At 51.1% G+C, this 23,361-nt stretch overlaps 2 protein-coding genes across 6 annotated transcripts in view; both read left to right on the top strand.

Annotated features, from left to right (window-relative positions):
- The window catches only part of HSPA12A (heat shock protein family A (Hsp70) member 12A), a 158,190-nt gene extending 146,324 nt beyond the window's left edge, over positions 1-11,866 (top strand). For both annotated transcript variants that reach the window (XM_046027315.1, XM_046027316.1), the window contains 5 exons: positions 2,081-2,167; positions 2,717-2,821; positions 3,713-3,971; positions 6,799-6,902; positions 7,817-11,866. In XM_046027315.1, coding sequence (XP_045883271.1) covers positions 2,081-2,167; positions 2,717-2,821; positions 3,713-3,971; positions 6,799-6,902; positions 7,817-8,454 — 1,193 coding nt within the window. In that variant the 3' untranslated portion in view covers positions 8,455-11,866. The remainder of the gene's footprint in view (positions 1-2,080; positions 2,168-2,716; positions 2,822-3,712; positions 3,972-6,798; positions 6,903-7,816) is intronic.
- A 1,368-nt stretch (positions 11,867-13,234) lies between these two features.
- Positions 13,235-20,636, top strand: C13H10orf82 (chromosome 13 C10orf82 homolog). Of its 4 annotated transcripts, none has more exons than XR_006821289.1 (7): positions 13,235-13,353; positions 14,732-14,797; positions 17,175-17,393; positions 18,706-18,892; positions 19,414-19,514; positions 19,636-20,232; positions 20,317-20,636. XR_006821289.1 is itself a non-coding variant. In XM_046027606.1 (7 exons), exons 2-6 carry the CDS (start codon positions 14,743-14,745, stop codon positions 19,779-19,781), a joined length of 708 nt encoding a protein of 235 aa, XP_045883562.1. In that variant the 5' UTR covers positions 13,235-13,353; positions 14,732-14,742; the 3' UTR covers positions 19,782-19,804; positions 20,112-20,636. The 4 variants fall into 4 exon arrangements, 3 of the variants coding, with proteins under 3 accessions (XP_045883562.1, XP_045883561.1, XP_045883560.1); XM_046027606.1 differs by having other exon boundaries at positions 19,636-19,804; positions 20,112-20,636; XM_046027605.1 differs by having other exon boundaries at positions 19,636-19,804; positions 20,034-20,636.
- The last annotated feature ends 2,725 nt before the right edge of the window (positions 20,637-23,361 follow it).

The raw sequence follows: 23,361 nt of genomic DNA, 5'->3' as shown, positions 1-23,361 counted from the left end.
ACCAAAAGGATTTCGTGAGATCAGTAAAGGATCTGTGTTTTTGGAGTTTTTTTTGTTTTTTGTTTTTTTAATAATCTTGGACTTAATCTGCCAGAAAACATGATTTTTGGTTGTTTTGTTTTGAGAGGTCAGAATATGTTTTATTAGTCTGGCTTGGCCACTTTTTTTTTTATTTAAGATTTTATTTATTTATTTGTCAGAGCACAGGCAGAGGCAGAGAAAGAAGCAGGCTCCCCACCGAGCAAGGAGCCCAATGTGGGACTCGATCCCAGGACGCTGGGATCACGACCTGAGCCGAAGGCAGCTGTGGCTTGGCCACTTTTTAATGAAAGACATCGAGATTGTTTTAGCAAACCAAATGCTCGCTGTAAGGTCTGCAGTAGAAGTTCATCTGGAGCCAGTGCTGGGAACGGGAGAGAAGCTCTGAGTTTGAGGATTCTTCCCAGGCCGGCAGAGACTCGAACCAGGATGACCTCACCACTGGACATCAGGGCCCGAAGGGCTTCAGAGCTGACTGGCTCTCGGCATCCTAATCCTCAGGGAAGACGCTGTTTTGCAAACACGGTGCTCCTTGCTAGAAGAGGCTAGAGGGCCAAGGGTCCTTAACTGGATAACCATCCACAGACGGATCTGTAGGACAATTCAAAGTCAGCAGCACCAGTTCAGGGACTAGAAAAATTGGTGGTGGTGCCAGGGGCAAGGTTGTGGAATGGGGTAGCAGAGAAGTGGACAGAGCCTATATCTGTAAAACTGGGGGTTCTCAGTTGTTCATTGTAGTGATCGTTTGTTGGGTACTGGCTCTCAGACTTGGTGCTTTGCCTTCCTTATCACCTACTGTGTGCCCGGGGTCTCACGGTGCTGAGATGAAATCAGAGAACCAGGCCCTGCTCTGCCTGTGAGGAACTTAGGTCAAGTGTTACTATTTTTTTTTTAAAGATTTTATTTATTTATTTGACAGTCAGAGATCACAAGTAGGCAGAGAGGCAGGCAGAGAAAGAGATGGGGAAGCAGGCTCCCTGCCGAGCAAAGAGCCCGATGTGGGGCTCCATCCCAGGACCCTGGGATCATGACCTGAGCTGAAGGCAGAGGCTTTAACCCACTGAGTCACCCAGGCACCCCTCAAATGTTATTATCCCCATTTTACCATTTTATGGATGTGGAAACTGAGCCCCAGAGGATTTAAGTGATTTGTCCCAATTGGGCACCTTAGCTATGCCGAGATGATATCTGGATATCAGATATCATCTGGAGCATCTAGAATGCTCATCTCTTAGCATTCGTGTTCTACTTTTTTCACTGTAAATTGTTAAATCTCAAAGTCATGACGGTGCACGGTTCTAGGGTGGACTTGGATCTGCAAGGCAGGGTGGTGGGAACTGTAAACCCCTGAACCTCGTCTGACCAGGTGTCCTCCTCTAAACAGAAAGAAGATGATTAGTGCCCTGTCTGCCTCCCAGGGTTGTCAGGTGGCCTGTGAGAGATGCAGTCACCCTACGCAGAGCATCACAGCCACTAAGTGGCCTGAGCCACAGCCCTGTCCTTCCCCAGAGTTAGGAAAAAGGCCTCTAGGGCTTTGCGGGGTTCCGAGGGGCCGCCCTGTGGCTGAAGCGCCACCTTGTGGCTGAAGAGCAAACTGCCTGTGCTGGAGTCCGGAAATGGCTCCAGTCCCCTTTATGCAGGATCCAGATTAGGAAAACATACCGGACATTCCTTGCATCAGACAGAGTTCCTTGAGGTGAAGCTATTTAACCAAGTGCACTGCTAGCTACTTGGCAGACAAGTTCCTCCCTGGGACAGCAAAGCCAGGAATCTGGTTGAATTATTAACCCCTTCCCCCCAAACAGTGTCCAGGGAGGAAGGGCTTCTTTTCCAAGGCAGCTGCCATGCAATGGATAGATGGAGGCTGGCGGAAATGGTCTGGCTTTGTGTTACCCAATGTCTATTTATGTAACCGTTTTGGCCAAGTATTGCTAAATGTTCTGTCCCTAAACCTTCTCATGTTGTTGCCTCCACTGACGGCAGGTGACTGCCTGCTTTTTCATGCTTTCTTACCCGTCATTTTCTTTCTGTCGGCCACTAGCTAAGGAACACATACGGCGTAATCGGCAGAGTCGGACCTTTTTGGTGGAGAATGTCATAGGAGAAATCTGGTCGGAGCTGGAGGAAGGTAGTATCCTTGAATGCCCTTTGCCCTTTGCTGGATTTGTTCTGTGTGCTGCCGGCAAAAAGGCATTCCTGTTGGTTCCTTTGGCACTTGGGGAAAATGTTCAGAATCAGGTGGTTTTAAAGACCACCCGCCCAAGGAGAGCTCTTTTGGAGCTATAATTCTGCATGTCATAAAACCATACAGACTCTTTAGAAGCGAAGTGGGAATTGGAACTGTCCAGCTCCGGATTAAGTCTTGTGTCAAACAGGAGGTCATTTTATGGCGCTATAACCTTGGCCGGGAGTTGTCCGCTTGTACATGCCAGGGATGCAGCGGCATGTGGCAGAAATGCTTCCGTCTTAAAGATCCTCACCCAGGTTCTTTCTCGTCCCTGGTAACTGGCCCTCCTGGGCAGACATCACCGCATTCTCTTCAGTCACAGACAACGTTGCTGTGCAGCTAATGTGCAAAACCGTCGTGCAAATGAGAAGTGTTGATGGGTGTTGGGCTGGGAATACCAAGATGGGGCTGACAAGCGGTCTGTGTAATGAATGGCTGTCTTTGTCCCAGGCGACAAGTATGTGGTCGTGGACAGTGGCGGGGGCACCGTAGACCTGACCGTCCACCAGATACGGTTACCGGAGGGACACCTGAAAGAACTGTATAAAGCAACAGGTGAGTTCCAGCATGGCTGATTTTCTCATTCCTGACTTTCCTCTCATGTCAGATTTCTCTTGGTACTTCCTTCTCTTGGTTTGCTCCCTGCACGTGGGGTTCTAGGCCCGAGAGGGTTCCTGTGTGGAACTGAGGAGCAAAAAACTCAGTTAAATGTTCTCGAAAACACAAACCACCATAACTTGGGTTTTGGCATAAATTGAGCCTGTTTTACATCCTAGGCATGGGAATTTTTTTTTCTGAAAGTTCTGGAAGGATCTGATGATCCCCTGATTGTCACCTGTGATTTCATGCTATGGTTAAACTTTCTAGGGAGGTCTCGGGATACCTGGTCTTGGATCGAAGTTGCCAAAGCAAGCAACAGGCTCTCTCCCTCAATGGGGGGGTGGGAGGATGAGTCATTAACAGATCCGGGGATCTAGGTGGGCCTACTGATTTTCAGACCTTGTCCTTAGATTTCTTGGGTGGGAACACTGTGATGCTTCTAACTTAGTTGTATGTATCCATTTTATTTAACATGAAGTGGTATTATGGGGCTCCCACCTGGCTCGGTCGGTAGAGCATGCGACTCTCCAGCTTGGGGTTCAACCCATGTTGGGTATAGAGATAACTTAAAAATAAAATCTTTAAAAAATGAAATAAAATGTAATGGATTTTGGATAGTTTGTTGACAGGTAATTCTGTAGGAAAAAGCTTCTCCACCCGGTAGGAGAGAACCTGACGGTTTTAAAGCACAAGGAAAAATTCAGGGCCGCAGTCTGTTGGCGAACCGGATCTACGTCTCACTACTTGGAGTTTGCGAGAAGAACACAGGGTACGCAGTTGCCCAGAGTGTGGATTCATCTCTGGCAGTTTCTAACATGGGGGGCTCTCCTTTTGTTCTTGACCCAGGTGGACCCTATGGATCCTTAGGGGTAGATTATGAGTTTGAAAAGCTTCTGTGTAAAATATTCGGAGAGGATTTTATCGAACAATTCAAGATCAAGCGTCCGGCGGCCTGGGTTGACCTAATGATTGCATTTGAGTCTCGTAAAAGGGCAGCTGCCCCAGACCGAACGAACCCACTGAACATCACCCTGCCCTTCTCCTTCATCGACTACTACAAGAAGTTCCGCGGGCACAGCGTGGAGCACGCCTTGAGGAAGAGCAAGTGAGTTGGACTCACCAATGGCTTAAGCCATTCGAGAGGGTGGGTGGTGTTGATGGGAGGGAAGAAGCGGGTGTAGACTCTGCCTTCCAGTCCTACAGAGAAGCTGTTTGACCTGGGGCAGGTGACTCAACTTCTCTGTTCTTCAGTTTTGCATCTGGAAAATGGAGGTGATGGTTCCACTTACCTCAAAGGGTTGTCGTGTGAGGATGAAGTGAAATTCATACCTTGGGCACTTAGCACAATGCCTGGAACCTGGAAAGTACTACGTGTGTGTTAGCTTTTATTAGGTACTAATAATTAAGTTTTGTGAAAGCAGGGAATTTTGTGGGTTTTGGTCCCTGCTGTATCCCCAGTATCTGTACCAGAATCTGGTACAGACAGAGCAGGTTCTCCGTAAATATTTGTTGAACGAATCCCATGGGATTCTGGGTTTCCTGCTATTCTGAGTCTCTTGGCTGCAGGCAAGTGTTTGTCATTCAGCTTGTTGCAAAATGAACATTTGGAAGCTGCTTTAAAGCTGAATTACAAAATTAATAGACAAAAATCATAAGTTTCTCAAAGTCTTTTTAGAGTGGAAAATTTCAAACATTTCCTGTGCAAAATGAACCTTCATGATTCAGCTTCAACAGCTGTCACTTTCCGGCTAACCTAAATCCTTATGTACTCTCCCCCAAGCATCTTAAAGCAAATCTGATCATCGTCTAATCCATAAATATGTCGGTACGTATCTCTAAGGAGGGTAATGTTAAAATCACAATCCTGACACTATTATCATGATGACATTGAAAACAAGCCATTCTCCTATATCCTCAAATACCCAGTTAACATTAAAATTTCTCCCATTATCTTCTAATTTTTTTCAGTTTGCATCAATATCCAAAAGATGGCTATGCATAGTAATTCTCTGATATGCCCTTCACCCCCTTTCATCTGGAGGTTCCCCCCTTGTTTTTTCCTGACGGTTTATTAGATGATAAACCTGATTGTCCCATAGCGTTTCCTCCAGTCTGGCATCTTTGCTCAGTGCACGCCCACGTAACAGGTTTGGCCTCCTGGTATCTTTTTTATTTTTTTACAAATTGGCAGGTTGAGCTGGAGATTTGGTCAGAGTCAAGTTTGAGTTTTTGGCAAGCCTACTTCATGGGGGTAGTATTTCCCCTTGCTTCACAGCAGGGAGCACGTGCTGTTTGCTAGTTGCTTCTTTTGAGATGCTAACAGCCCTGGAGGGTTGTTGCCTTGAGAGAAACTCCTCTTCTCAGTGGTTTTAGTTGCCCCGACATTCACTTAGGAAAGACAGGATATAGGCTTGGTTCTTTCCTTTCATTTATACATTTTTTGTTAAAAAATACTGGGTTGATTTCCTAGCATTCTCCTAAGTGACAAATGCATTTTCTTTCTTTTGTGGGGACACAAGGGAGTATCATTAAGATTTCATGGATTTAGGCATAGTTGATATATATGAAACTATGGAGGTTTTATCCTGATTGATAGTCAGAATGCCCCATCTTGGCCAGTAGGAGCCCTTCAAGTTGGCTTCTGTGTCCCGTTGATTTGATGTGTTGGTCTTCTGGTCTTCTGGTTGGACTTCTGGTTAGAAAAGACGCTCATGGGCTCATCTTGTATATTCCGCATCCCAGACCGGCAATTGGCCATTTCTCTAAGAAGCCTGGGTTCTGTTTAAAGAAAACAAAGCAGATGTGATTTTAGGTCTTCTTGCCCTTGGAGCAGGGTCCTGGCCAGGTTCATACTAGGCTCATGTTCTCTCTGTCCATCAGCCACCCCCATAGAGGGACTTGCTCCAAGTTGAATCTCACTGCTCACACAGTTCTGGGGCCTGCCAGCTCTCCTTCGGGGAAGACTGGCCACAACCAGCCACAGGGTCATTCTACACCATCCCACACTGTCCTTCGGCCGAGGCCACAGAAAGGCTGCCTGGTCAGGGAGCCCTGGCATCGTCTCTACTATGATGCCAGGAAGCAGCTGATGCGTGCTTTGCTTTACAGAGACACCATTCTCTTGGCCTCTTTGAACTTGAGAAGGGGCTGGTACATGCTGTAACAAACAGTCTCTGGCATTCCTTTAGTGCCAGAAAGTTTCCAAAGTGTTTTCACAGACGTGGTATTGAACTTCATCTTCACAACAACCCGTGTGAGGGGGGTAAGGCAAGCTGTATTATCTTTGATTTCCAGACCAGAGACTGGGGCTCAGAGCAAAGGCAACCCAACTTGCCCCAAAAGTCTCGTACCCTCTGAGTGGCAGAGGCCATCTTGGAGCCCAGCGATCAGGACTCCCAGACCAGTGCTCTTTCTGTTCCATGCCATTGCTTTGGATGTTCTGCGCCTTTGACGGAGAAGGGGGCATCCCGGTAGGATTGGGCTCATCACTGTCATGGGACAGGTGCCTGTGGGGCTGAAGGGAATGCACCTGAGCCCCCAGGCTCGTAGCCTCATGCAGCAGCACAGTGGACACACCCCGTGAGCCTTTAATGGACTCAAATCGGACTATTGCTCAATTAAAACATGTGCTCATTCAAACGAGAAGGACCCCTTTCATTCTTTCCCTATCTTTTGCACTGGACTTTGGCTTCCGCCACGCCAAGAGAAGGTTGGCCACGGCACCAAGCAAAGAGAAATGGAAGAGGCTGTGTCTTAGCTTTTGAGCACCTAAGGGTCCAGGTTCTGGCAGCTGAGGATATTTCTGGGGACTTTGGAGCCCTTCTACTCCCTCCAGTGTGACAGTTCTCCTGACAGGGCCTGTCTCTGTGCACCTAGACTGGGTATCGTTCACACACTCACCGCTTATTTCTGTCTGTGCCACACCCCCACAGTGTGGATTTTGTGAAGTGGTCCTCACAAGGGATGCTGAGGATGAGTCCAGATGCCATGAACGCTCTTTTTAAGCCAACCATTGACAGCATCATTGAGCATCTCCGTAAGTATCAGCCGGTGCTTGGCCACTCAGTGGGGCAGAGCCAGGAACGGGGACGGACTTTTCTAGCATCACTAGCTAGTGAGTGTGAAGTCAGGTTGGCAGGGGGTCTGGGACTGGGAGCCACAGGTTGGGGCCTGGGCAGGAGCAGATGGGGCCTGGGTATGTGTGTGGGAGCTTTCTGGATACAGGCTTTCCAGATGCTTCCCCGCAGGTACTATAAAGCAGCCCAGAGCCTGTCTTCACCTTGGCCTTGAGTTTGACTTCAAAAGTCAGGGTGCTGGGAGCTCAGCAGCATTATTCTCCTGGAGTGACAGGGCCTAGGGAATGGATTGTCTTTGCTTGGTCGGGATGCCTTAGGAGCTCTAATCCCTGCTGGGGAGGACCAGTCACGTGGGCCACAGAAAGTCTCCCACAAGGGGGCAAACAATCTGGATGTGTGGTCACTGTCCCACCTCCGTGGCCCTCCCTTGGGGACATGCAGGAGACTCTCTGGGGACTTTTTCACTATCCCAGCCCCCCACCCACTTCCTACCCCACACCCACCAAATCAGAACCCCTTGGAAAACCAAAGGACGGTTTTTAGAACACCCTTCCATGACTGCCTTAAGAGGACCCCAGGTGGGGAGAATGTTGGGAGTCTTCATCTATGCCTAACAAATTACTACTTCAAGCGGTCACCATCTAGCCATAAAAATGAGTTTCTACTTATCAGCAGCTTTGGTCGTTATTCCTGAGCGTCCTGGTGCGCCAACCCCAGACCAGCTCTACAAAGCTTTGGTCCGACCAGTTCAGCCATGTCTGTCCCCCAGGGGCCCAGGGGTGTTGGTCTATTCCCCCCCATTCTTGGGGCCACCAGTCCCCCTAGGCAGCTGGCTTTGGGTGCCAGAACATTGTCCCTTCCTCTTTGTTTTCAGGGGACCTCTTTCAGAAGCCCGAGGTGTCCACGGTCAAGTTCCTCTTCCTGGTGGGAGGCTTTGCCGAGGCGCCTCTCCTGCAGCAGGCGGTGCAGGCCGCCTTCGGCGACAAGTGCCGCATCATCATCCCCCAGGACATGGGCCTCACCATCCTCAAGGGCGCTGTCCTCTTCGGCCTGGACCCCGCCGTCATCAAGGTGCGCCGGTCGCCGCTCACCTACGGGGTGGGCGTGCTGAACCGCTACGTGGAGGGCAAGCACCCGCCTGAGAAGCTGCTGGTGAAGGACGGCACTCGCTGGTGCACTGACGTCTTCGACAAGTTCATCTCCGCCGACCAGTCGGTGGCCCTGGGGGAGCTGGTCAAGCGGAGCTACACCCCGGCCAAGCCCTCGCAGCTGGTCATCGTCATCAACATCTACAGCTCCGAGCACGACGACGTGAGCTTCATCACTGACCCAGGGGTGAAGAAGTGCGGCACGCTCCGCCTGGACCTCACAGGGACCAGCGGCACCACCGTGCCCGCCCGGAGGGAGATCCAGACCCTCATGCAGTTCGGGGACACAGAGATCAAGGCCACGGCCGTGGATATAGCCACCTCGAAGAGCGTCAAGGTTGGGATTGACTTCTTAAACTACTAACAGGTCCGCCCCACCCCGCCGCCTGCCCCCACCCCGGGTCGCCGCTCCCCTGCATCCGCTGACCTCAACCCTGACTGTTCTTTCTCTGTCCTTGACCCTCAGCATTGCCCACCTGAATTTCAGCAGGGAAGATGGGATCCACTAGGGCTAGAAATGATTAGGGATTTTTGAGGGCACACTGGCGTCAGAAAAAGCTGTCGGAAATGGAGCTCGAATAAGAATTCTGAGGATCCTGGGAGAACAGCTGGTTTCCATAGGTACCCAGTGGCGAAAGAGCCGCCCGACACAGGGGTTCAGCCCGTTTCCGTAGCAGTCACTCAGCTTGCTTTGAACGGCTCTCTGTTAGGGTGCCCTCGTCTATTTGAGACTCTATGTTTTTTTTGGATGGCAGTCAGTATAAAATGCCGTCCATCTGCAGTTCATTTCTTTTTGTCCTCACGTGATGAAAAGCGATGATTCAGTGGGAGCTGGGAGCCTGTTCACCCGGTGGGAGAGGCCTGCCCACGCTGGGCACTATTTTAGATTCTCATAATTTCCATTCTGAATAGGTTCAGTGAGGAGTTAAATATCGCCTGAGCTAATCCACGAGGATCCGAGTGAGTGGGAGAGCTGGCGCCTTCACTTTTCAGCAGGTGAAAGCTTGCTTCGAAGGAAATGGTATTTAGGTGCTGGGACCATCTGCTGTGGCATCATTCCCCGGGTGCCAGGTCCTGATTTCTGAATTCATAAGTAATTCAAGTTACCCTTAGCAGGCTTCTGTGTGGGGAAATGGGCATGCGGTGTGCCGTGTTCTCATCACCCAGCCCAGGAGTCTGGAACAGCCCCTCACCTTGACAGGGGTCCATATTTTAAATTAACTCCCCTCTCAGCCTCCTCTCCCAAAGAGTTTTGGCCCCACAGTCCCAAAATTCTTTCAAAAAGAATACACTGGTGATAGTCTGTACTATGAAAGGTCTCTCTAAAATCTTCATTTTTTAAAGCTTAACTAAAAGGAATTCATAGTCTATACCTGATGAATTCAGCCAGGTCTTTCCAAAGCTGATCTGTAGGCCCCCCTCGTGAGAACTGCCTGAGTGCCTCTTAAAAGCAGGTTTCTGGATCTTATTCCTTTTACGAACTGAAGTCAAGTCTTGGGGGGTTGGGGAGGGGGAAGGATTTGCATTTTCCGTAGACACCACAGGGGACTGTGGGTCCAGGGGAATCTGAGAACTCCTGACTTCAGGTTTTGTCGGAAGCTGAAACACAGGTCAGCGCCTGCGGTCTCCCCCTTGGGGAGAGAATTTCCAGGTGAAGAGCCGGGGTCTCGTGCCCTGCCCTTTGTGAGTGGAGTTGGGGCTCCACGTGGCTTGGGGGTGGTTCTTTTCACCCTCACGCCTGGGCCTGCGAAGGAGGAAGGTTGGAAGGGACCCTAAGAGAGCTGGGGAACCAACTGGTATGTCTGCTGGAACTCACTCCCAATTTGAAATCCCTGGAGGCATGCATAATGAATGAAGGGAGGATGCACTAAGGCGCTGGCTTGGAAGGCAAGCGGGATTCACAAATCCATTACCGTGGCCGACACGCAGATTCGAAATAGCATTTCCAGTTTCATTTGAACTTGTCTTTCCACACCGCCTGCTGCAGAATTCCCTGCTAGAATGTGAAACACGAATGAGCCGCTGACCTAAAGGATGCTAGTCACGTCCTTTCACTCCGTAGCAGGATTGCGCGTCTGGGCACACAGGTGTGTTTGCTGGGGTTCTCTCTCTGCCTGCTCTGCCTCATAAGCTAAATGTCCTGGGTCTTTCTTTGGTGTTGCCAGCCATACTCTGCAAATAAGACTTCTCAAGTTAGTTATAAGTAATATAATTTTATGTACATACGATATTAGAATATTGTACAGTATCTTTATTTCTACAATGTGCTTTTCTTGTTAAAAAAAAAAGGAGAAATGCTCTTTGAATTTTGTTGATGACATTGCTGCCTTTCATTTCCCATGGCTTCATTTTTTAATTGCACTTACTAATCGATTTGCACCTGATACTAAGCTTACGGACTATGTATGCGGGACCGAGCCAGAGTCAGAGGTGCCGAGGCTCCGAATACTCTGGAAAAAGAAAAGGGGGACACCAGCGGGATCAACAGCTTCGTCAGACCTCGCTTCCCTCACATCCTTCCCAAAGGCTCACAGTTTATATTGAAAGGAGCAAAATCATGTATTGATTCTCCCCTCCAGTCTTTGAAAGCTGAGCATTCTGGTTCTATGCACCACGTGACTGTGCAGGACAATATATGAAAACTCTGTGTGTCCCTGCAGGGGGGTCGACTTCTTCTCGTGGGACAGAGCAGTTGCTCTGACGGTCCGGTGTGGTCTCCGTGTGCGGGGCTGTCAGTCCAACAGGGTTCTAGGACGGGATCGAGTGGTGCACAAATCCAGATGTTCCACTCGATTAACAGTACGTGTGAGTAATTTAGTGAAGTTTTTTGGGTTTTTTTTTGGCTAATGTAAGACCTTTCCCACCTTGCACCGAGGATATCTCCTTGTCTGATTTCTCTTTAGTGAGTTGGTTGAATTCTGCACCTGGCAAGCAGGTGTTGGAGGGGGTGATAACTTCACTGGACTTTCTTTTGGCCCCAGAAATGCAGCCCCGATAGTCAAGCTTCTTAAAGGGACTCCCGCAATCCATCCCTCCTCTCCTTCCTGCCCACAGAAATATTCTAGAATGAGAACACTGGATAAATACACGCGGACACATTTTCTGATCTTAGAAAGTCTCTAAAAGGCCTGTTGTCTTGACCATTTCTCAGCCGTCCTTGACATATTATCTGAGGTTCATGTTTTCGCAGCAGAACTTTGGAAGGATTGCCTTTCTAACTGCCCTCTGTACTCAGCGGGCAGTAGTAAATGCTGAATGCCAGACAAGTCACAGACAGACAAGATAGGAAAGAGAAGGAGACACACAGGCAGTCGCCCAGAGTCGGAGATTGAGTCCAGATTGAGTCTGGACTAAGCTTGAGTCCAGATTGCAGAGCCTGCCCGCCCCCTAGAATGTTATTTAGATCAAGTTTAGCTTTTAGAGTCTAGGTCTGGTTAATTGCCAGGGTGGCAAAGAGTCGCATGCGCCCATATAAACAGGAGTCCAAGTGCATTATTAGTCGAAGATCGAATTTCACATTGTAGAGTTGAAGTAGCCATAAGCTGCGTATTTATGCTGGGAAATGACTAAGTGGATGACTCGTATAAAAGTTGTCCGTTATGTCACACTTCTCATCTGCTTGGAACATGGAACTTTATCCTAAAATATCAGCCATTGGGGTCTTGTTCACTACGAGATGAATTCACACTCCACGGAACTTTGCAGCTGTTCACGACGTGACGAGATTGTACTGCGAGCTCTGTCTTCACAGATGTCTAATAAAGCAAAACTCTGGATCTCGTGTGGCCCCCATTTTTTTTTTTTTTTTGCACTTATGAATTCGTGAATGGAATTATAGATGCATCATCTCTGACTTCACCCTCCTCCCCGTCTCACTCAGATGGAGACTGATTTTCAGGTCTTTTCTTAAATGTTGCAAGCTTTTTTAAATTAAATTTCATTCCAACAAGACTGGGTCCTTTGCTGGGAACCAAAGCTCCATCCATGTTCATGAGCCCCTTTTCCCTCCAAGCTACAGAAAGTGGGCTGGGCAGACAGAAGGCAGAGGAGCTGGGGCGGCCCTGTCCAAGGGCACCACACCCAAATGCAGATGGTTGAAAACAAAGCAGACAGGGCTGAGCCCTCCCATCCTAGCAGGCAGGCCAGACTGGCTGTCAACTAGAGCCTGAGTTTACTCCAGGTTCTGTGTCTGGGTCATTCCCCAGAGCTGGCTTTAGAAGCTTCCGGAGAGTCTGTGGTGGAGTCTTGAGGACACCGAGAGGGGGTTCAAATGGGTCCTTCCTATGTGGGCAGCTCCCCCAGCCTTCATCTGAAGTTCAACTCCCAGGAAGTAGGTGGGGGGCAGGATCGGGAGAGGCAGGGAAACAAACAGATCTGTTGGAACGAAGTGCCCTTGGGTGATCAGGGGTCAGTTGTTTGTAGTCACAGGCCCCCCTGGGACTAGCTGTCTGGGTCGCAGGTGGGCATCCTGGCTTCAATCCAGTGAGATGAAGGCTCAGGCTCCCTTTAGCTCCCCCCAAATGCAGATGACCAGGAAGCAGTATGGCTCCACTTCCCTGGCACCCCCCTCTTCATTTTGGTGCATTGCTCCTGTTCTGCCCCCCTCCCTGTTCCTGCCAGCTGAAGACAGAGGACTAGGGGGAGGAGTGTGGTGGGAAATCACCACCCACACCGGCCTCTCCTTCCCTCCCAGGCTGCCTCCTTGCTGCCCCCTTAACAGCCCGTCTCCGACGCTCTGACTCCCCAGAGGAAGGCGGGTGCCAACCCTCTTACCTCCCTCCCCCGACCCAGGCCGCCCTAGTGTCGGTCAACAGCAGAAAAGGCAGCTTTGACCTAGATCCTCTCACGTAGCTCTCCCTCCAGTTCCAAAACCCAGAGGGGCCCAGCGCAGGGAGGCCAGATACCAAGAATCGGAAAGGAGAACAACTTCAGAGGCGAGGTATTTGTCGGGCAAACCCCTGAACCTCACGCCCGCGGCTGACGCTGAGCGGGGAGCGCGGCGGGGTGGGCGGGGAGGGCCCCCACATCCACTCGGGTTGACCCAAGCCCCGCCCCCCCCCCCCCCCCCCGGCCTGCGGGGCGGGCTCCCGTCTTTCATTTGGGCGGGTGAGCGAGGGGGAGGGGTAGCAGGGCGGGTCCGGCCCCTCCTTTCCCCTTCCTCCCCCCTCCCTCGGGGTGGGGTGCTGGTGAGCGCACAAAGGCGGCGGAGGGGGTCGGCCTGGAGGGCAGGAGGCCTGGCTGGCAGCGATCCGGGCTGGTCCAGGTGAGGATGCGGGAGTGCGGCTGCCCAGGGACAGGAGGCAGGGGGTGCGGGAGCTGTGGCGGAGCTTACCGACCCCTCAGGGCCCCCACCCCGAGCACACGTCCTCTCCATGCTCTTCCTCTCCGATTCCACCTCCTCCAGGCAGCTGCCCCTGCTGCCACCCACCCTCACCGGACTCAGCCCCCTCCCCAGGGCCACGCCTTCGGATGACATAGCCCTGCCCTCGGAATATGGTTGTCTTGTGTCCGTTCCTATGTCCTTGGATGGGAGAGCCCTCCAACAAGTTACTTAGCCTCCCGGTGCCTTTCCCCCTCATCTAGGAATGGGAGGCTCAAAGGGGAACTAATCCTAGGGCGTGAGGGTTTTATACAGGAGTGCAGGCCCCTGTCAGCGGTGTCCTAGCAAGTGCCCTCTAAGTGCCCGAGCGTGTTTAAAATTCCCACCACTGCTGACTAAACGCGGACGGTGGCCCTCCCGTCCACCCCTGAGACCACCCATCCTGGCCCCGAACACCCCACTTTTGAGAGGCTGAATTGGCGGGGAGACCTAGCATTGGACGGCATCAGCGGAAGCCCAGACGCAGGACCTGGCCCTTCGCGGGGACCAGAAGCCATCCCGGAACAGGGATGGGGTCTGGCTGGGGTGGATGCCAGGTGGTCACCCCACTCCACCCTCTGCTCATCCATCTTGGACTCCATGCCAACTCTTAGGGACCTCTGAGCCCTTCCAGCCAGAACTTATCCTAATTCTTCCTTGTGGGGCTGCCCTGTGTCTTGTAGGATGTTTAACAGCATCCTTGGCCTCTAAGTCACTAGGCACTAGTAGCCCCCCATCCCCCAATCGTGATAACCCAGAATGTCTCTGGACACTGCCCACTGGGGGGGGGGGGGGGGAGGGCAGCAGACATCCCCAGGTCAACCTTTCCCCCTGGAGAAAGAAAGGCTCTGGGAGCGGGAGTTCTTCATCTCTTCCCTCTTTTGAGGTTCAGGGGTTCACAGGGGGGCTTCTGGGTCCCGCTCATCTTTCTGTTCCTAACCGCATCGCCATTGTTGGCCACAGTGTGTGTATGGTTCACGATGGCCAGCTGGCTGGCCCGCTGGCTGGAAGGTTGGCTGGATAGAGGAGGTCTCAGGAGGGGAGATGCTCGTGGATGGTGATCAGACCATGTAAGCTCATGTAATAGGGGAACGCCTGTTGTTTTTATAACTGACACCAGCTACTTCTGCCGGTTCTGCGTTAAGACGGCGGTGCTGCCTCTCTGTCCCAACCCCCCGGGCAGGGTCATTCTGCTCCCAAGGGCTCCGGCCACACACACAGTGAGCTCCGAGGCAGGGACACTGGATGAGATCATCTCATTCCCTCTTCCCTTCATTAACAGCGAGCGGGATCATGGAGTCTTCCCAGACCTTCATGAGGCATCTGCCAGTCACACCAGGCTACAGTGGTAAGTAGACATGTGCCCCGCGGATGTGCCTGGCAGGGGATCCATGGTCCTGCTTACTGTTCTGTCTATGTCCTTCTGACTGGCTGGGCCAGTACGGGCACTTGAGCTTTTTAAGATAGTTGTTGAAAACCTCCCTTGCTGAAGATGGCTGATAACTGAGTTCAAACTAATGGAGAGATCGAACTCAGGCCAGGTCTCGCAGGATGTGGCTGGGCATGCGGGAAGCAAGTAATGTGTATCAGTGCCTTGGGGCCAAGATAAGGGAGAGATACAATGGATAAGGTCCTTTTCCCAAGGTGATCTTTCTCAAGTTTAGCACTAGGACTGTTCCTAGGGTCCCATTCCTTCCTGGGTCCCCTAGAGGGAGAGTGATCCAAGTGCCCTGATTTGTCTGGTTTTAGCACTGAAAATCCTCAGTCCCAGGAAACCCCTAAGTCCTTGGCAAACAGGGAGAGTCGGTCACTACCTAACGGTTCTTGTCCTCAGGCTTCTGCGTTACTGAGAACTTATTAAGTCACATCGCTGTGACGACAGGCGGTCCTCATGGGCCCTCAGGTCTCACATTAGTGTTCTAAGGCGAGGAGATGCACCAGGACTATGCCAAGGCCGCCCAGCCTCACCCCTGGTCCTACTGGCTGGTTATGAGAACAGGCTTTGAGTTCTTACCAAATCGAAGTTTCAGTTCTTGCTCGGGGGATGCGATCGTAAGAGCTACTTACTTTCTGCAGTAAGTAAAAATGTCTGTTAAATGGGTGTATTAGTTTCTTAACCCTGCCGTTTAATACAAAAGATGGTGATCCTCTCCCAGGGCTGGAGGCAAGCAGTCTGAAATCAGGTGTCACTAGGGCCATGCTCTCTCCGAAGGCTCTAGAGGAGGGTCCTTCCTTGTCCCTTCCAGTATCTCATGGCCTCGGCTGTTCTGTGACTTACGGCAGCTTGGCCCCAATCTCTGCCCCCGCCACCCCCTGGTCTTCCCACGGCTCTTCTCGTGCCTTCCGCCCTGCACCTCTGTGTCTCTTCCTCAGATCCCCCCTCTCTCCTCTTATAATGGAGTATTTTCAACAAGTGTCCTAAAAAGCACAAGAGCCTGTCCTGGCCCAGCCAGCTGGCCACATGCGACAGGGGACCGAGACAGAGACAGCTGGATTAGGGCCCTTCCCCAGGCAAGGATAATCTCGTTCCCAAATCCTTAATGATGTGTGCAAAGACCCTATTTCCAGATAAGGTCACCTTCACGGGACCCAGCGGTTAGGACTGGGACATACCTATTCCGGAGACACAATTTCAGCCCCCTACACAGGATAACGATAGGTCTCTCCTAAGATTGTCCTGGCCCTTAGTAAGATTCTGGGAAGGTAGCTTGAATTCCTCTGTGTGTACATACATACAATTACATAAAATCTATCCAGGTGCCAGGACGCCCAGGTGGCAGGACCCCTCGGTTTCTATGATCTCCCCCAACAACACTAGGGTATCTTTCAATTGCCCCAGGGTTGAGGAGCCTCTCTGATGGATAGAGGGCTTCAAGAACAGCCTCATAACCAGATTTTTCCAGAAGCGGCTTCTCGCAGGATGTGGGAGGCAGGGTTGCTACTCTTGACTCTGAAATCAGGTTTTCTTGCGGGACGCAGGCGAAATGTGGGGCTTTGGTAACGAGCGAGAGGTATTTATTTATTCATTTATTTACCCATCGAAAGCCAAGTTCTTAACCAGTTTTTCTTCCTTTTGTTCTTTCAAAAACTAGTTTTTTTGTGACAATGGTTTGGGCCCTGGGATTCAGCCTCCAGTTTAAAGAAATACTTGTGTTTTACCCATCCTAATTGTAATGATTATATGTTATTTTGTGGGAAATGGTAAAAAATTGTTCTAGGGGGTGGGCCCCACAGATAATGAATTTACCTTTTTTGTGTGTAATAGGTCTCAGCTTTTAATAAGCCCTGCAATTTCCCGATGGTCCGCCAAAAAAAAAAAAAAGGATCCCAAATTGCATTTGGGAAGTGTCAAGGAAAATAAGCTTTCTCTCTAAAAAAGATGAATAATTTCAATTACTCCTCAGACTATCATTTTGGCCCATTAAATGCTTTCCCCATTTGTGGTTCAGACTGACATCAGGGGCTTTGCTATCAAAGAATATTACTGTCATCGTCTTTGTTGAAATGGGCCTTCCCTCCCCAGCTCCAAGGTCATTTTTTGTGTGTGTGTGGCCTTGGGAGGGCCCAGTGCGGTGCAGACGAGAGCACTGCTTGTATTAACGGCCTTTGGGGAGAGGCAGCGCTGTCCGCCGGGGAGGAAATGCCACGGAGCCGGCTGGGACTCTGGGGAGCATCTGTAGGTTCCGGCGGCCTCGCTGAAGGCTGCGATTCGTCGGCTCTTGCAGGCTTCGTGCCCTACCTCAGCTGCCAGCAGGCCACCAGCAAGGACAGCATGCCCCACTGTCTGAAGATCTTCCAGGAGATCACACAGCGCTATAGAAACCAGATGGAGGACTTTCGCTGCTCGGTAGCCACGGCCCGGAGGCTGAAGCCCGTCTGCTCCGAGGAGACGGTCCTGCGGGCGCTGCACCAGTATTACCGGCAATATCACCCCCTGAGTCTGGGTACCAGACCCCCCGGAAACCAGTTCCCTTCTCCTGGGGCCCAAGTGCAGGGCCCAGCAGGCCCACTGGGCCGCCCCAGGGAGCAGGGAGTCCAACCCACTTCCAAATCCCCAGGCTGTGTGGTGCAAGACAGAAAGGCTTGGTTTCAGCCAGTGAGAAAGAAACATCTCCTGGGGGAGAGAGGGACCCGGTCCTGGTCGGGCCAGAGGGTGCTGTGAACGGAGACCCCCTTCCCCCTGCACGTGGCCACGATCGCTCAGACCGCACCTGCTGTCTCAGGATGGACGCTGTGGGGTTGCTTTCTCTGTGCTGGGCACCATTATTTCATGAGGCCAACACAACGACAAAAACGACTTCTGACGTGATGCTATAAGGCTAATCACGATGATTTGTCCTGGACCGTTCTTAAGGTCTAAAGGCCTATAAGAAAAGTAATGGACTCCAGAACTGTCTTTATCATTAGGACTATAGTTGTCTGGGACGGCTGACCACACGTTTGTTGTGCTTGGAAGTTTTCCGAGTCATAACAAAGAACATCTGCCCAAGAGTTTGAGATTTCGCCCAGCTCTCTGACTGTTCGCTGTGTGAACTACAGCACGCTGCCTCCCCTCTCTGGGCTGTAGTTCCTTCCTCCAGCATAGGGAAGGATGGATTAGATGCTCCCCATGGTGCCTTCGGGCTCTGAGATTCTGGGACTCAGTGGCCTAATTCTATTCTGACGGCGACTGGAGGAGGCAGGCAGACAGGAATCTTTGATCTCACCAGTGGGAATTGGGCCGGGTCAACCAGCCAGAGTCGTTCACGGCCTGAAGGCAGATTCCTGGTGCTGAGCTGATGTACTGTCTTCTGACCTGGATGCTTCTCCTGCTTCTTTTCTGTAAACTATACAAGAGGCAATGTGTGAAGCTTTTTTATTAATCTAAACAAGCAGCAGGATCTGTTGAAGACAAAGAACCTGAGACTCAGACAGATGCAGGTTTGAAGCTTGGTCCTACCATGTCCTTGCCGGGTGACCATGACCAAGACTCTTTTAACCTCTGCAAGGCCTCCGTGTCCTGTTTATAAGGCGGAGTCAATAATGGTGTCAGCCTGCCCCAGTGAGAGAGTGTGTGAGAGAAAGATCTCCGAGGGCATTTCCGAAAGCCCCTATCCAGGTGCCTGGCTCACAGAATCAACCAACCAGGGGTATCCGCTCTGAGGGCCTCTAGAAACCTAGGGGCTCACCGGGGTAACTGTAGCGGTGCAGGCTACCTGGGGAGCAGCCACTGGGTGGCTTCTCAAAGCCCCCAGGAAGCATGCTATCTTTTTACAGAATGCAAAAACATCAAGAAACCCCTCCACGAGCCTCCGATCCCGGGCTGGGCTGGCCACCTCCCGAGAGCCAGGGTCACCGAATTAGGCTGCGCCACGCGGTACACTGTCATGGCCAGAAACTGCTACAGGGACTTCCTGGGCATCATGGAGCAGGCCAGGAGGGCACGCCTGAAGCCATTTGAGGAGTGAGTCCGGCGTGGGGCTGGCGTGGGGCACAGCCACAGGTGACGAGAACCATGGCCAGAGCTGGGGCTGGGTTGGGGGAGGTTTATAGGGTCCCCATCCCAGCTCTACGGCTGCTTTTCTGTTTGGTTTGTTGTACAGAAGGGGCCTTGTTGGTAATAGCAAGGCCTTCACGGTAAGCAGCCCCCCTCCACTCCCCGCCCCACCCACATTCTCCAGAAGCCTGCTTGTGGTCTTTGCTGGTGTGCAGGGAGAGACCAGGAGTAAACACCCACGGGGCCACCTGTCCTGGCAGCAACCTAAGTCCCGAGGGCACTGAAGGAGGGGCATGGTAGGGCCCTGCAGAGGGGGGCTGTTTGGCCTCAGTTTTTCCTCCTGCAAAATGGAGATATGATAATCCTTTAAGTTTAGGATAAATCCCCATCAGGATTAGAAAGTAAGCTGCTGTGCTCACACAGGACAGATTGTATTTCTTCTCTTTATTATTCAAAAGACGAGTATGTCTATGACTTTTGTCCTTTAGAATGTATGGCAACGGGTCCACCCAACCTCCTGCCGCCCCTTCTCCAAAAGTTTTGCAGCATGAAAGGCCACTGCCCAAATGTCTGGATTTTTCTGTCGCAGGTAAGGGAGCACTCTTTCTTTCTTGCCCGCTACTTTTATAAAGGGGATGAGGTTTTTGCAGTAGCCTCCCTGCTTAGTGGCGCCGTCGGCCTGCAACTCGTCAGGATGGTTTCTCTTCCAGGTGGCAGCTGTCTTGCCCACGGGAGACCCCCGACAGAGGAACCCAGACCTCCAGTGACATGTGGCTGTGCCCAAGGGAAAAATATGTCGTGCAACGGGAAGATTTACCTCGAGCCACTGTTCTCAGCAAAGTATGCGGAAAGCTGAGGCAGACAGCCTGCCAAGGAGAGGTGAACTTAGCAGGGGACTCAGAAGCTCACCACCCTTGCATGCCCCTCACCCACACCCAGCGGGCACTAGGGAAATTTCAAAACCTAAGAATCCTTTCAATTGCCACCGGCTCGCTGTCTGTTTGGCAACAGCATGTCATTAATGATAAAGACCTTTTACTGTGGTGTGGGAATAAAGAAGCTACTTCTCAGCATGCTGAAGGTTTCTGTGGGGGCTGGGGGTTTCTAGGTTGTGTTGACCTTGAGAAAAGCCGGGGTGAGGCTCATCTCTTCCTTACCTTGAGGTAACATTGGGTACCTGGATCAGGCTCTTACAGAAGTCCTAGCCCAGCGTGCTAACCAATCAGCGGTCCCTGGCAGCCATCTTGGGTCCTGACCAGCCAGCGGTCCCTGTCAGCCATCTTGGGTCCTGACGTGGTGGCATGACGGTATGCCCACCCAACCGTGGTGTTTCAGAATCCCACTCCTCAGGAGATCCCGACTGGCGGACATGAGATGTATTTGTTTCACAGCGCTGCTGTAGCAGTACCTCACACTGGATGCCATAAGACAACAGAAGCGTATTACCTCACGGTTCTGGAAGCTGGAAATCCAAATTCAAGGTGTCAATTAGGCCACGCTTTCTTGGAAACCTTGAGGGAAAATCCCTCCTTACCTCTTTCCAGCTCCTGGTGGTTTGCTGGAAATCCTCGGCCTTCCTCGGTACATAACTACTATCTCTATCTTTATCGTCATGTGACGTCCCCTCTGTGTCTCGGTGTCTTCACAGGGCTGTTCGTCTTATAAGGACGCCAGTCACCCTGGATTAGGGCCCACCCTTTTCCAGGATGAGTGTGTCTAAGCTTAGCTCATTATACCTGCAGTGAGCCCCTTCCCAAAGAAGTCCTAGGCTGAGGTACTGGGGGTTAGGACTTCAACCTCGCGCTTTTGGGGACACAGTTCGGCCCAGAGCACTGGCTCATACTTGTTGCCACTGACAGGCGCTCTCTCTGACCTCGCTCGGCATCCAGCGGTCCTCAGAAGACGTCAGTGCAGCTTGAGGAGCAGTGAGACCATTGCAGACGTCCAAAGGTTCAGTAATGGACAGAGCCAAAACAGTACAGCACTCGGCTCCTGGGACACCTGCCCAGGGCAGAGAAATCAGATGCCAAATCTTTAACTGTAATGAGTAAAGGACTTTGATGAGAAAAAGTCACCTATTTTTACGAACTTCCCAAGTGAGATTTAGCATTCCCTTCACTTACTGCAGCAAACCACAGGCATCCTGTCCCGTTGGCCTAATAGAAGCCACAGATCCGTCTGTATCATGATGTTTGCTGCGTGCAGCCTCGCAAAATGTTAGTGTTGATCATACTGTATAATGATGTAGTTAATAGAGCGACTGTATCGACATTCTAACACATGGCCCTTCAATCTGCGCATAAAGAAGCACATGTTTGAGGGGCGCCTGGGTGGCTCAGTGGGTTAAGCCTCTGCCTTCGGCTCAGGTCATGATCTCCCGGTCCCGGGATCGAGCCCCGCATCGGGCTCTCTGCTCAGCGGGGAGCCTGCTTCCCCCCTCTCTCTGCCTGCCTCTCTGCCTACTTTGTGATCTCTTGTGAATAAATAAAATCTTTAAAAATAAAAAAAAAGCACATGATTGGTTCACAGAATTGTCCTAGTACTTGGATCCTATTTCAAAGTAATTCGTTTCCCTTGTAGCGTCACGTGTTTTGCTTTCTGCGTTTAAACACGGTTATTGTGAGAGGAGCCCGCGTCGCTCACCCGCCAGCCAGAGGGGCCTGGCCCAGACACGATTTCTCATCCAGGGAAACAGCCAAAGATGGATGTCTAGGGTCCCTGTCGTACAAAACAAAGCAGCAACCCAAACCCCACAGGATTTGGGATTACCGTCTTCCCACTACCCGAGAATGATGTGATCAAAGAATACTGCTATGGACAGATACTTATAATATAGAACATGAAAAACATGCCATAAAACTGTATGAGAACAACAAACCCATGTACACAGACACACACACACACACACACACACACTGATCCATTTTTTCATTTTTAAAACAGTGGGAGGAGGGGAGAAGATGCTAACCCATAATGCTTGTGGTGGTTATTTGGATGCCGGTGTATCATTAGTTATTTTTATTTTCTTGTTTGAGTGCCTTCCGATTTTCCACAGCCCACGTGTATTGTTTTCACAATTAGGACAAAAATGTTTTTAAAAAATCTTTATTTTAAAGATTTTAATTTTCTTGAGATTGTATGTTTACAGGAAAAAAAGCCACGTGTCGATTGAAGGTAGCTGGCATCTTGTTCAAAGGGCTGAAACAAACCTCAGTGAATACAGTTAAATTTTTTTCAACTTTGTTAAGACCCTGGGAGAAGGACACCCCCGCCCCCACCCCCGCACCCTGCCCCTGCCTCCATCCATGATGAAAGCAGGAGATAGATGGGTCGCCCGCCTGGGGTGCGGTTCAGGCTGCCACAGCTCTGGCCCCTTGGAAATGAGGGAGGTAGAAGCCATTTCTGTCTAGCCACCTCTCCCAAACCCAGAGTTTGTGGATGACGGCTCTGGACTCAAGGTTCTTGAGCTATTTGCCCGTGAAATTAAGGGGTGCCAGGATTGAAATGATTCCTTGCAAGGGGCTCTCATCCTGATCTTGGGATCCTATTGGGCATCAGTGTTTAAGTCACCGACTCAATCAGTGGATATTGCCTTTGAAAACTGGCTTGAACTGTAAAACAAAAGCAAAAAACAGCAACCCAGGGACAGAGGTAACAATTGAATAACGGCCATCGTAGCATCTAATTCGGCTACAACTTCATGATGAAGATTGCCAAGTTCACTGTGCAAATCTGCAAGTCCTTTTGTGGACACGGTCCCCCACTGTAATTCTTTTCCTTAATCTTCCCCCTCGCTGCTTCTCCCTAGCCTGTAATTTCAGGAGCATCGTCTGTCGGGGGGAGGCAGAGAGGTGATTTCTGCAGAGCACGGTATCATTATTAGCACAAGCTGCATCCGTAATGAGCTCATTCCTGCCACTAAAAACAATTCCGTTACCTGATAAGACAAATGTCCCTGGGTCTGGAGACGTGAAGAAACTGAAGTGAGGATTCGTGCGTTTGCTGACGACCACAGGGCCTTTTGTCGGCATTCTCTGGCTTCCCCAGCGTTAAAGAGCTCTTTTGCGGTCACTTTTTATCTTCCTGTGCCAGAATCCTCCGGAGGCGAGCTGTTGGGAGGGCCTGTCCTGTTGCCTGTCCTGACTGCCCACCCCCCCACCCCCAGACTGGGGACAGGCTGCCTCTAACCAGGATCTTAATTTTGGCTTTAACCTTGTTGCTCCAGTACAGCTGTGAAGCCTGTGGCCAGGAGGGAGACTCCCTGAGTTCAGATCTCAACTCTGGGTTTTTCCGGGCTGTGTGACTCTGGATGCTTCCCTTAACCTCTCTGATCCTCCAATGCCTACTTTGTAAAAGGAAGGTAACAAAACAGCTCACTCAGGAGCCCCATTGGTTATGGAAATAGGGAGCTTAGGCAGGTAAATCCGGCTCACACC

This window comes from Meles meles, chromosome 13 (assembly GCF_922984935.1).
Source record: "Meles meles chromosome 13, mMelMel3.1 paternal haplotype, whole genome shotgun sequence".
In the NCBI taxonomy this organism is placed as follows: domain Eukaryota; kingdom Metazoa; phylum Chordata; class Mammalia; order Carnivora; family Mustelidae; genus Meles; species Meles meles.
Note: the sequence above shows the minus strand (reverse complement) of the source record. Positions and strands in the feature narration are given on the sequence as shown.